The 14,478-nt window shown below is 32.3% G+C and overlaps 1 protein-coding gene and 1 pseudogene across 1 annotated transcript; both read right to left on the bottom strand.

Annotated features, from left to right (window-relative positions):
• Positions 1-1,855: 1,855 nt before the first annotated feature.
• LOC124917370 lies at positions 1,856-11,672 on the bottom strand (annotated as a pseudogene).
• A 264-nt stretch (positions 11,673-11,936) lies between these two features.
• On the bottom strand, positions 11,937-12,962 carry LOC124917371 (cyclin-A3-2-like). The gene has a single exon (XM_047457824.1). It carries the CDS (start codon positions 12,960-12,962, stop codon positions 11,937-11,939), a length of 1,026 nt encoding a protein of 341 aa, XP_047313780.1.
• Positions 12,963-14,478: the final 1,516 nt, after the last annotated feature.

A 14,478-nucleotide genomic window follows, 5' to 3' on the forward strand; every position in this document is an offset into this window, starting at 1 on the left:
TTATTTTATTTTTGATTTATTTTAACAATTTTATCTGAATTTTTATTTTTGAAATTAAATATTCATTGAAAAGGACATTTAAAAATAATTGCATACTATTATTGACATTTTTAATAATAACAAATTTAACATAAATTCTCACAACATCAAATATTTCAAACAAAAAAAATAATTTTGTTCAATAAAGAACGTGGTTTTTATCCACTTAATCTTCTTCTTGACATCAACTTTTTCTTGGACCACAGCTGCAAATATATGAAAGAGATTATTTTTAAGATAAAGAAAGAAAAATGGTATATTGATGTGAATTAAATCGAGACAAAATTTGAAAAACAAAACCTGGTTGCTTTTTCTTGCAATTGACAGCTCAAGGATGAAGACGATATAACACCTGAATTATTCATTCTTCACAATTAAACCGCTAAAAAGGAAATGAATTGATCTTCAATTATTAGAATCTAGATATATATCCTCTCACTGTGCAAATTTGTTTCCTCCATTTCTGTATGGATATCTTCTTAATGATCTTTTGAAATTAGCAAAAACAATTATAAAACATTTAAGTAGATGATGATTATTAGTAAAAAAACATTCAAGTTAATTTCACCTGGTGGTTACGGTACTACATTTGTATTCTTCTTCTTCCTAGGACATATACTCTAGAATAATCTTTGTTAGGATCTAGGTAGTCGCTGGAGGACCGGGGGGTTGGACCGGTTAGCGGTTCTCACTCGAAGAGTGGTGGTTAATCTGGTTAGAGATTAACACCGGGGTTTCAATACTACACAACCTGTCACAAACCCTTGAACTAGGTTCAAGCGCGGAAGAGGTTTGCTTTCAGGTTGAAGCAGCACACTTGTTTGATGGACAAGGCCGGTTTCGGATAATGGAGGTTTGAAAATGGTGGGTCGGTTTCGGTAATCTGGAAATTCGGTATGGATAGTATAGAGTCGGTGTAGTTGAGTTAATCGGTTAGACAATGGAGCCGGCAGAAAGTAAATAACAAGACAGATTTTATGGATGTTCGGAGATAAAACTCCTACGTCACCCTTCCTCTCGAAACCGCGAGAAGGATATTCACTAAGGAATACAAGTACAATCCGATCGAGACTTATTTCCTGCTCGATAACACTTTTACAATTTACACCGAAATTGTAAAACACACTTTAACTTTAGCACTTAGGCTTTCTAGAACAGCACAGTCTTATCACTTGTAGAATAAATGCTCTTAGAATTTCTCACTTGTCTCACTGTATGTTGCTTGTCCCGCTGTGTGTCCCGCATTTACTCTTCTTCAACTGCCCCTTTTATAGGTGAAATATGCCAACGGTCATATTTCACTGCCTTGAATCTGATTGGCTGAGCAGAGGTGCAGTGATTCAGTGTTTCTGAGATTCAGACCTACGGTCGTTTCCTCAGACCTGATGGTCAACCTCAGACTTGGCAGTCTGTTCTTCCGGTATGTAAGACAAACCTGCCGGATTTGTCTTTTACTTGATGTAGGCACTAGCTGTTGGACAGTTGTCTGTACTTGGAAGATCTTCTTTCTGACTTATCCCGAAGTGGAAAGATCCGGTAGTACTATCTTCTGCAGCATACAGTCTTTCCTCAGACTTGCATGGATATGGAAGTGTTCAGTCTGTTCCTTTGGTATCATTCTCAACAGATACCCAAATTGTCTTCTTGTACTGGTCGGCCATTTGTCTTAACCGAATGGCTTTTGGTATGAGTGATGTAACCGGACTTCTTCCGGTTATTCCTCTGCCTTGTGGCTGATCGGCTGTCTGATGATTCCGGTTTTAAGCTTTGGCCGATCTTTTCTTTGCGCGGTCAAGTTCCAGGTATTAGGGTTACCCTAGGGCTGGCCCTGATCATCAACATAAACAACACATTATTATTATTATTATATCATTCATGCATGCAAATTTAAAATAAAAAAGACAACATATCGATCAAAATCGAACCTGGAGCACAATAGTTAGTCCAACTATCAACATGAAGAGACGGTTCTTAGTCACTCCCTAAACACGTTCATCTCATCTGGCTTCCTTGAATTCACCTCATTGAATATCTGCACAAATTAACCATTTTCTCTTTATTTTATTTCTTTCTTTCTACCTAGGGTATATATATATTAATATCATACATACCTGACAAATAACAAAATCATTCAATATGAGCGTGTTCTTCAATTTTTTGGCATGGCCGGGATTATCATGCTTCAAGTTGAGGATATTTTCCCCTTGGAAGTTCAGAACGAGCAGGACCCTCACTTGATAAGCTGCCTGCAGTTGTCCGTGTGTTCCAACAAAATTACCCAACCAAAATATTTTTATTCATTTCTTGTCCTAGCTAGCTAGCTAGAAATTGTAAGTTATCAAACAACAACTTACACCTGCTTCCCAATAATAATAATATATACCTGAATTAGCAAGTTCCTCTTTATTATATTTGTTATCAACGGTTCCCTGATCAAGGTACAAAAACATCAACAATACTCATGCAACCAACCATTCAACAATATTATTAATATGAACAAAAATGGTTGAATCAATTAAATTTTCAAACTCACCTCCGACCATCCGGAGGTCGATGCATTAGGTGATCAGTAGGTGGTTCAGTGGCCAATGCCAAAGCTCCAAGTGTATCCATTATGAGATTAACCCAAAGAAGTTGAATTCATCCAACCGTAATTTTTTCCCAAACAAAAGAAAATAAAAAGAACCCATTAATTACCTACTATTTGTTTCTTTCTCTTTTTTCTCATGTTAGGTGCGTGCATAGATTATTAATTATATTTATCTGTACTGCATTCAGAGGGACATCACCAGCTATAACAACATTAATAACAAGTGCAGCAGCATTGATAGTGAGTTGAAATTGGATGAATTTCTGAATGTTTGCATAAACAGAACGCCCCCATCTAACAACATGTACATCAAAGAAGGAAATGGCATTCGATAAACAAATTCCAAATTATAATACTTTCCTCAAAATTTAAGCAAAACAATGCAACAAGTTCTCGCTTTTGAAACAAGGCAACAAGAGTGCGCAAGAAAATTCAAAAAGCAAAGAACCAATTGAGAGATCAACCCATATTAATAAGCATAGATCGTATATATTTCAACCTAATAATACACCAGCATGTGCTAGTGACTAACCTTCACAACAGAAGCAAAGTTATCATCCAGTATTATTATATCTGAACTCTCTTTTGCGACTTCTGTTCCTTGGATGCCCATTGAGAGACCAATATCAGCCTAAAACAAGGACAACATATCACCTTTAAATTCCAAAGGTGAAAAGAAAGGTAGCAAACAATTTCAACTGAATAGAGAAAAATAAAACCCAACAGCTGTAAAAATGCACAATAACGATAGCAGATTGATTAAAGATTCACAACCAAGTCAACTAATTAGAGGGGAAAAGTCTAGTGTGTAAAAGATTTACATTTGAAATGTATTCTGTATAGTAAACTAGATAGAGAAACATAACCGCATACAAAGAAAATTCATATTTTCATTGGTTTCACAGAAGAAAAAATAAGCAATAAAAGATAAGAATTTAAAGAGCACACTGCCTAAGGAAAACATAATGGTTTGACACACAACCTCATTCAGTGCGGGGCATCATTGGTTCGATCTCCTGTTACACCAACAACATGTCCTCTCTTTCGCAAGGCTCGCACAAGGAGCAACTTATCATTGGGAGACGACCTTCCCATTACCTACGCATGGAATTAGACTCACTTCTTTCCTTACTAAAACTAATTAATTAAATAATAAGAGTAACATCAAACTAATTCCAAGTTGAGTTGGTCAGCTCATGACATACTGATATCTTCTTAGCAACTTCTAGCTTTTCCTCATCGGATAATACCCGAAAATCTTTCCCTTCAATGACATTTGGTGCAGTGGTGTCTACATCTGATTATAGTATCCCACATTCTAGGGCTATAGCTCTAGTTGTTTGGATATTATCCCTAGTGACCATGCGCACCTGTTTAAACACAATTCTTAACCAATTCAGCCATATATAATAGTGGTGCGCACAAATATGAACTTCACATATAATGACCCTTGTCACTATCTTAACCAAAGTAAATACTAGCGTACCTTAACTCCAGCATTTGTACATAGCCGAACAGCTTCTCTGACACCAGGTCGACAAGGATCCTGTGTTGATCAATCATTTACAAAAACTCGTCAATTTAGTATTTTTTTGTGCGTATGTGTTTACCATACATGGTGGTGTGATGTTCATAATTATAATTAACCGTTTAGAATTTTTATTATTAGAAGATCCCATTCATGTATTGTTTACAAGATGAGTTTGATGAAATATTATTTGAATATGGAGAAAAATAGTGATATACAAATGTAGGTATATAATTCTATTAATAATGTGTCATATATTTCCTAACTTTTCATAGATCAATGGTCATTACATATGTTCTGCCCTTTTGCCTAATGATTGAGCAATAGCCTTCTTTATATTATAATTTAGTTTAGTGTCGAGCAAAAAGACAATAAGTTAGTGATGAGATTTAGAAAAAGATGCTAATATGATTAAACATGAAATATGGCATCTGGTTACAGAAATTATAGTAGACTAAATGCACACTAGTAGTGAATAATACATTCAGGCCAACAATGGCTAGCAATACAAGGTCATCATCAGGTATTTTCCAAGTAGACAGTTCCTCCTCAGTATGTGGGATGTTTTCGAAATTTTCAGGTCTGTATGCAATCGCAACACAACGCAAACTTCTGGAAGCTATATCTTCAATGGCTCTTCTGAAAACTTCTGACTGCAGGCAACATAAATTTCTACAAGATAAGATGGGAGTTAAATTTGAAATGTGGAAGGTATCAGTAACATCTTACTTAAGTCCAAAAATTTTCTTTGTATCAGCTTGGAGTTGAGAGGAATAGAATTAAGATCACACAATTACATAATTGAGTCGACAATAAATAAAGTGTCTACCTAATTAGTTACAGAAGCCAAAAAATTTTATTGAAAATAAAAAATCCAGCAAAGATGACCCATGGGGATTCTTAGATGCTTCCGTAAGTTTTAAAATACAGAAATGCAAATGAAGAAAAATGAAATTCTAACATACCGTCATTGATATATCTGGTGTAGGAAACTAAAACTATTTCAGTAGCACCATTCCAATGGACATGAATCTCAGTATCATCAGACTGCACACATATGAGCATATATTTTTTATAAGCAAAACATTCGGATGCATGAATAACAAATGAAAAGGCTATCATCCTCATGTGTAAAAATAATGCTAATAATATGCTTCAAGTCCCTATATATATAGTTTCATAAGACAACATCCAAATCCTAAGGGATAGTTAGAATGATTCAAAGGAATGCGTGTAATAATGAAAGTTTAATACTACTTTGTAGTTTTAAAAAATTATTATATGTAAATACATTATATTGTATTACCAGCTTCTTCCAAATGTATCACTTTTCTTCCTTTTAACTAATCTTACATCTTTAGTGTCTACGCAAAGAACACTCATGCAGGACAATCGAGCAGCTATGGATTTCATAAAACAAATACAATTAGAAGAAATCACTATCTATCAAACGTTGATCATAAAACAATTAGAAGAAGATAATTGATTTCTGTAACTACCTACTACCAAAGGCTGAAACCACAGTCCAGTTTCTTTAATATATATAGCAAGGATCTATTTTACATTTATGCTCTCCTCCTAGCCAATATAAACCCTAATTAATCGGAAGATGCAGTAGAATTCATTCATTCATTGATTCAATCAATTCATCAGATAAAATGAAACTCGAATTTCGTTTTAAGTAGTAATTGCTGAAAAAAATAGGGAAATCGATACATACTGACGATATTTTTTCGATCAATTTTCTCCGATCGTGTATTCTCAAACCATTAGAAGAAGTTAAACAAAAGTGATGATTACTTATCGGTGAAATATTATTGTGTCCAAACTTCGACGAATTGTTCTCTCTCCTAGTTGTTATTATCGTCATGTGCGTTGATTGCGACATCTTGGAGAAGGAGGAGTCGTAAGTGATTACTTAGATAGATGGAGGAATTTGAGAGCTCCACGAGGAATACATAGGCCTTTTTTGAGGAAAGGGTTTTTATGGTTTTATCTGGGTTTTATCCAAAAAAATCATTGTTGGATAAAAAGTAAGAAAAAATGGTTTTTAAAATTTGAAGACTAATTTGTTCCTTGACTTTAGAGGATATGGTGTAGGTGAGAGAATTATGGTTTAGAGAGAGAATGATGGTTTAGAGAGAGAGGATAAAATTATAGGATAGTTTTGGTATTTAAATGATAAAATTATTTGATTTGATGGTTGATAAGATGTTTGGGTTTTGGGATAAAAATTGGATTTTATCCCAAAAACCCTTTCATCAAACGAAGCCATATAGCAGGAATTGATATGGTTTCATGAATATATCTTGATGATGATGATCTACTCTAGTGTAAAAGGAAGAAAACGGCTACAACATGCTTAGAAAGGGATTGGAGATTAGGTTAGAAATGAATGGATCTGTTCACTGAAAATTAATTAGGCTTGGGGCTGTTTTCCTATAGAGAAAAGAAGATTTCTAATTTAAAAACATATATGTTAAATTTTGTTTTTAATATAATATAATGTTTAATTTATTTTTTTTTAGTTTATATTATTTTTACTTTTAATTAAATTAAAATTAAATAATAATTAATTAAAAGACAAATATTAATAATTTTTTTAATAATGATATAAAAAATTTAAAAGTTATGTTATATAAAAAATAATAATTAAATTTTAATATTAATAAAATTTTAAGTCAAATTTAATTTACAAAATTGAAATAGTGAAATAAAATACTTATAATGTTTAAAAATAAAATATTAAAATTTAGAATAATTAATGTTTTAAAAAAGCTTATATAAAAAAAATGAAAGGTGGTGGTATATTATAAAGGTTGGCAAAAGTTTTTTTCTTTTAATATAAGCGTGTATAGAGTATGATTCTCTCATTGAAAAATATAAAATTATACTTGTTAATTTTTAAAATATAAATAAATATCGTTTCGTTATGTTAACTTTAAAATGAAATAAATAATATAGTTTCGACATGTTATTTTTTTAATATTAATATGTATGTTTTGGTGTAGTGACTTATGTTCGCTACTCAGCTGTTGGCGCAACACTGTTGTGCTGATAGAGCAAGGCTACTTATCAGCGCTTCTTCAGCACCGCTGCATGATTAAGCCTGATGTCAGCGCTTCTTCAGCTCTTCTGTTTGAATAAGTCTGTTGTCATCGCTTATTCAGACTACTGATTCAATAAGCCTACTGTCAGCGATTCTTCAGAGTCAGATTGCTGATTGAATAATCATGCTGTCAGCGCTTCTTCAGACTGCTGATTGAATAAGTTTGCTGTCAGCGCTTCTTCAGACTGTTGATTGAATAAATTTGCTATCAGCGCTTCTTCAGACTACTAATTGACAAGGCTGCTACTAGCGCCTCTTCAACTCTGTTGTTGACAAGGCTGCTGTTAGCGCCTCTTTAGCTCTACTGACATCAACTCTGTTGTTAGCGCTTTATCAGCTCTATATGTGCATTAAATATGTACAGAACTTAGTTTTATTCATTTATCAACGCATCATCAAAACTATGTCGTATTGATTTTAAATTATCCTAAATTCATTTTAATCAATTAAAACGTTTTTCATAATTCAACTTAATTAATTATTTCCCCTTTAATATTAATTTAATTATTTTCTCCCTTTTTCTTTTTTAACTTAATCTAACACATTTATCTACAAATTCATATGGTGGACATTTTTCAATTTGGCTTTAAACTACTTATAGTCGCGTTCAAAATGACCTATAAAACTGCTTGAAGTCTAAATAATTTAAAATTAGTCTTTTGAATTCATTTTCAATCTAAAATACCTTTGAAATTGTAGAAAAATACAAAAAAATTATAAATAACTTAAAATAATGTTCTGTATTTTATAGAAAAAAAGTATCCCGAATTAAGGTAGTTTGAATCATTTGTATCATTATGCTTACCTTATTATGTCCATAACTTGCATTTCTGGACTCTAAAAATAAAATAAAAAACAATCTCTGGATTATTATAATCATTTCTAATATTTTGATATATTAACTGTAATATTTTTGAATAATTTCAGGTTTTGGTCATTCTCAATCCTCTCATTAACATGTATGTCGTTACATAATTTTCTAGTATACTTCGTGGTAATGTATTAAGAAATTTAAAGGATGGTTTAAGAACGGAATTAGGCATAACCCCTTCAACTAGACTAGTAATTGTTTTTATTTCAAAACATACATAATAAAGGTTTATTCAAATAAAGTGGTATATGGTCATGTCTAAACTAGAAACTTCATAGTAGAGACCGTCTATTGAGACGGACGTGCTGACCACAACACCGAGGCTCTTTCCCACAAATAACTAAACACCTAACAAAATAAAAATCTCTACAAAACAAAAAGAAAAGCTAAAATTCAAAATACTATAAAAACTAAATTTCAAGAGGTTACAAAACTTGAACTAAATTTCTTTCCTAGTTTTCAAGGACTTAAATTAAGTGGTAACTTATAAACATAAACAAAACTAGGTAAAAAAAACGTTCAAGTCTATATATATATATATATATATATTTTGACGTCATCTTTACCAATTCTTAGAGAAAATGAAACATCACATCAATGTATTTACTTCTTAATTATTTAACAATTTAATCGTGAAACTGTTGTCACAAAGAATTTTGATAGAATAGAGTGGTTATGCTTTATTTTCTCAAGAATTGGTTTAGATAGACAGATTGACATGCACATGATGCAGCTGAAATAAATTCAACATATGTGATTGACAAAGATACTATGGGTTATTTCCTTGATGACAAGGATACAATAGTATGGCTCAATAGAAACACAACCAAATGTGTTATTTCTATCCTCTAAGTCACATGTATAGTTACTATCTGTATAGGCAATCAATTAATTGTTTCCTTCTTTTTTATAAATAACAAAACTCAAATATTCCTTTCAAATATCTCAATATTCTTTTTGATGTAGCTAAGTAAGAATTATTTGGACAATCTATAAACCTGCTAATAAGAATTACAGCAAACATAATATTTCCATAAAACTGTTAATAAGAATTACAACGAAAATAATATCTGGTTTTGTAGCATTTAAATACATAAGACATCCTACAAGTTGTTTGTAATAAGTTCCATCAACTTTGGCTCCATCACTTGTCTTTGTGAGCTTAGTACCGAGTACAATTAGGTTATGAACTGGATTGCATTGAGTCATATTAAATCTCTTAAGTATATTACTTTCTTTAGCTAACAAAAATTTCATTTTTTCCTTGTAAAATTTTAATACCAAGTAAGTACCTCATTTTTCCTAAATTAGTCTTGTCAAACTCAATTTTCTCATAGAATTTTTTAATCTCAACATCATATTTCCACAGTTTCCAATATAAATTAAGTCATCCATATAAATATATACAATCAAGATCATACTTCCTTCCCTCCTTCGTTTTTGCTAAAAAGAGTGTACTCATGTGACAGTTTGTAAAGTCTTCTTTCTTGAAATATGACTCAATTAGACTATAACATATTGAAACTTGTTTGAGACCATATGACAGTTTGTAGACTTTGTCTTTTTTTTTATAGCATATCCAGATGGTTGTTCAATATAAAAAATTTCAATTAAATCACCATTTAAAAATTATGTCTTACATTAAGTTGATACAAACTCCATTCTAGTGTAGCTGCAATAGAAATCATCATTCACCAATAGTGAAGAATATTATTGAGTTATACCTTCTTCATCTGACATAGGACTTCTATTCAAAATATGGACGGTCCACTTTACTGTTTATGGTCATAATGTTTTTGGAATATTTCTATTAGTTAACATACATCTCACCATATTAATAATCGTTTGGTTCTTTTTGAGCAATCTCATTTTGTTGTGGGGTGTATGATGATGTGAGTTGTTTTTTTATTCTATTTGCATCACAAAAAGTTATGAAACGAAAACCTTTTAGAGTACATTCACTGTCCTTTTCATCCAAACATTCAAAATGTTTAAATACATTGAAAGCCTTTGATTTTTTAATCAAAAAATATAACAAAGTTTTACGACTGAAATTGTCAATAAATATAATAAAATACATTTCATCTCCATTAGAAACAAGATTAAGTGATCTAGAAATGTTAACATGTACAGTTGAAGAACTTTTATAGCTTTCCAATTGATTTCTTTAGAAAAATGATATCTCTTCTATTTTCCAAGCAAACACTCTTGACATAATTTTGAAGGAGTTTCAAAATTTGGAAGACCCCTTACCATCTCTTTTTGTTATAATGTCATCAAGCCATTATAGCTTAAAGTGTCCATAAACTTGCAGCCAAAATTTAGCTTCATCTTCTTTAATTACAAACATTTATCTTGTCTTTTCCCTTTTTTTGATATGCATAATAAACATTTTGTTTCTAGTCATATCAATGGTCATGATCATCCCATTTTTTAGGATAATTTATCACCTTCTAATAGAACAGAAAGCCATTTGAAAGTAGTTGTCATGTACTTATTAAATTTAGTTTCAAACATGGTACATAAAAATACCTCAATAAGCATATGAATCTTCCTATTTACGACCATCTTAATGTTTCCTTTCTTTTTGACAACCAAAATAGTGATCTCTCATTCTTACTGATGTATTAAAATTTTAATTGAAATCTGAGAACAACTTTTTTTTTGTCATATGATTACTACAGTCAGTGTCAATGAACCACATTTCTTTTTCACTTTGTTCCTGAACATCTACACTTGCATCAACAATCATTCTTCAATAGTTTCTACATATTGTACTTTGTCTCTATCTCTCTTGTAGGACATTCAACTATGTAGTGTCTGTCTCTTCATCTTCTTCGAAATCTAGAAATACCTCTTCCTCCATAAGAGTGATTCATCATGACTAATCTTCAAAGTTTGTTCAACTTCTGTGCTGTGTGTTCATTCATCCTAGATTCATGAACAAACAAGCTACTTTGTAGTACATAAATTGTTAAAGTATCAATATTGTTTGATTCTTCAATTGAACATATCACATAGTCAAATTTTGTTGTCATGAATCATATAATTTTTTTTCTATAACCACAGCATCCTCCATATTTTCTCCAGCAACCCTCATTTTGTTTACAATATGAGGGTTCTTCCAAAATAGTTTGTGATAGACTCTCCAATCTTCATCTGCATAATCTCAAACTCTTTTTGAAGAGCTTTCCGTCGTGCCTTTTGCATCCGAGCAGTTCTCCTATACATTTGTTTCAATGAATCTCAGATGCTCTTAGACATATCTTTGTTGAAGGTTTGTCTCTGGCGTTGCACTATCTAAATCTATAAAGAGAAAATTTTTCACTTTTAGGTTTTTCAGCTTTAGAGCTTTCCGTGATTCCTTCTCTGCATTGGTAAGCCACACTTCGTTGTTTGTTGGTACTCCTTTTTCAATTAGCCCCCAAAACTCCTTCGATCGCAGAAAATTCTCCATGAGTATAGTCCAGTGATCGTAGTGCTCAGTGAGTTTAAGAATGACGACTTGAACGAAATTGTTCTTCTCGTTCGTCATGACAGTGCTTCAATTCTTATCAGCTTAAACATAATCAATTGCGTAAAATCGTTATTTCATCACTAACTTAATTAAGAACCTAAAGAGCCATCGATTATACCAAAATCTAACCTCATTGCATTTGAATGAATTTGTTTATAAACTAAACTATATAACTAGAAATAGAAACAAACTAAGCCATACAAAATTCTGGATTTTCTGAACAAACCACCAATTTAACACCCAGAATTTGCCTTGATCATGGGTATTTGGGGAAAACAAGAATTAAACATTTTTCAAGCCTTCAAAGTATAAACTGGGTATTTGAAGAGGGCCCTTCATCAAGCCAATACATTTGAACTTATGCTGGTTGTATTTGTCTCTGACTGCTACCAAGGAGCCTCCTCTTTTACCCAACTGCAAGTCTTGTATAAGAAGAACACATTCTTGTAAATCAGCAGGTTTGTATCCTGAAAACTTTTCAAGGTTTGCATTCCATGGATGTTTATCAGGGTGGAACATAAACCTGGAAAGGAATACGACAGAAGAAGCAATCACGGATGGCAGGAACTTGACACAGGCATAGTCCAGCAAACTCAGCTCTGCCAAGTAGCATCCCAATAACTGAAACTCCAAATCAGGATATTTTCGATCCTGTTCAGAAATCCTGGAGAATCTTCTCAAGAAGGTATTAATGGTTGGACTGCTCACTTCAAATTTAAGAGACTTAAGTATATCAGCTTCCATCTTGACCAGCTCTTCCTTTTTGTAAGTGTTATCTGTGATGTAGCAGAAGTCATCAAGTGTTGGAGGATTAATCTCTTCAAACTTTGAGGCAATCGACATTGAAGAAACGCCAAGCAACTGCAGGCTCTGCTTATTGAGAGGATTAAGAGACAAGAATCTGTCAATGTAAATGATTGAGAGATAAAGGGTGTCGGATTGAAGATTGTATTCTTCTGCAACCTCCACCAACCAATCCACCAAGACCCCTCTCATGTTTGCTGTCACATCTTTTTGCACCTTGTTGATATAGTCTTGCAGCGGCCTTCTCTTTGTCTCTTTCTCCATGTTATGAAGATAATCGTAGATATCATTTACATAACCATCGCACATCTCTGAATCATCAAACTTCGCTGCTGCTGTTTCATTTTCACGTACAGCCGTATGAGTACTTAAATGGGAAATCCCATCGAGAGGGGCTCTCTTCTTGGCGGGGGACTGCAGATGAGAATCAAGTCCGACTATTGCGTCGGCTGTCCTCTTCTTCCCGAATCGAGTAACACTCACTGAGTTTACTTTGACAGTCATACCTAACTTCTTCTCCTATATGATTGATTCTTCCTAGAAGAAGAAGAAGAAGAAGGAGATAGACAAGGGTAAGCAAGAGATAGACCAGGGGAAGCGAAGACGAAGAAGGAGATGATATGGCTTGTGATTTGGGAGGGTGAATAAGAAGGCATGGTTCCAGAGAAGCCACTATGTCTGCAAATTTCAAATGTTTTCTAATGGCGCTCTCCCTCACATGAAAACGAAAATTAGAACCTCAAATCCCCAAATATTTGAAAATTAGAAAGCCAAATCCCCAAATGATTGAAAAGGAATGAAAAGTTTTCACCCTCTTCTTCTTCTGTTTTGTTTTTAAATGGTTCCTCAACTTTTTCCTCATTCAAATTGAACCTCAAACACTTTTTAATAGCTGGGTCATTTAATTAACATTAAGGCATACCTATAAGTGATTGTCGATGGAATTAGGGTTTAGTATTATTACTAAATACTAAGTATGGTTGTTGTGACTATCATTATCTCCTTAATCAAGTTAAAGAAGTAATTCAAATGTGTGCAATTAAGTTGAGTTTAAATGTTGTGGTGTTTTCTTTTAGCGTTATGTTTTTCTTTTTTTTTTATGTGAATTTTTGTTTATTAGGTCTATTCTTATCCATATTTGTAATTTATTTAAGTAAATTATTTTAATGATGGAAAATATAAGTTCTCTAATAGTAGTTAGTTTCTAATAGTAGTTAGTTGTTTCATGATTTATATCAATTTCAAATAATATAATTATTTAAAATATGATATTTTTAAATAAAATTAATATTAGTTACAAACTAATCTTATTTATTTAATTTTTTAATCTACAATTTATCAAAGTAATTTAAGTGATCATTTTTTTATAACATATAAAAATCATTTATATAAAAAATTAACTAATAAAACTTATGACGGCTAAACCTAAATTTCGTTTTCTTCTCTCTAATATTTTGATAGGTTACGTACAACTACATTGTTCTTTAGAATACGTTGGTTGCATCATTTTTATCATCATCGTTTCTCTTTAGTGCTTTACAGTCTTTTTCAAGTGATCCTTCTTACCACAATTCCAGCAATCAAATGTCCGTCCAGACTTTGACTGACTCCTCCTATTCCTCGACATAGATCTTCTTTTAACTCAGTTTAAATTCTATCATTATCTCTGCCCATGTTTTCAACAATCATAGTAGAACGTTTGAGCGTTTCACCAGAATCAATTTTATGAACCTCTTCAGCAAGAATTTGATCTCTAACTTTAATAAATTTCATTTTAGAAGTTCCAACAGAGTTACTAATTGTTGCTCTCAAAGGTTCTCACATATTTGGTAGAGATGCTAACAAAATCAATCTCAACAGATTGCAGTTGATTCACAATTGTATTGAATTTGTTCAAATGAGTAGTGACCATCAACCATTCTTAAGTAAAAGAGTCTCTTCATTAAATGTACCATGTTTTTAGCAGATGGTTTCTCATACATATCAGAAAGAGATTTCATCAGACCCATGGTGATATTCT

This window comes from Impatiens glandulifera, unplaced genomic scaffold, assembly GCF_907164915.1.
Source record: "Impatiens glandulifera unplaced genomic scaffold, dImpGla2.1, whole genome shotgun sequence".
NCBI classification, from domain to species: domain Eukaryota; kingdom Viridiplantae; phylum Streptophyta; class Magnoliopsida; order Ericales; family Balsaminaceae; genus Impatiens; species Impatiens glandulifera.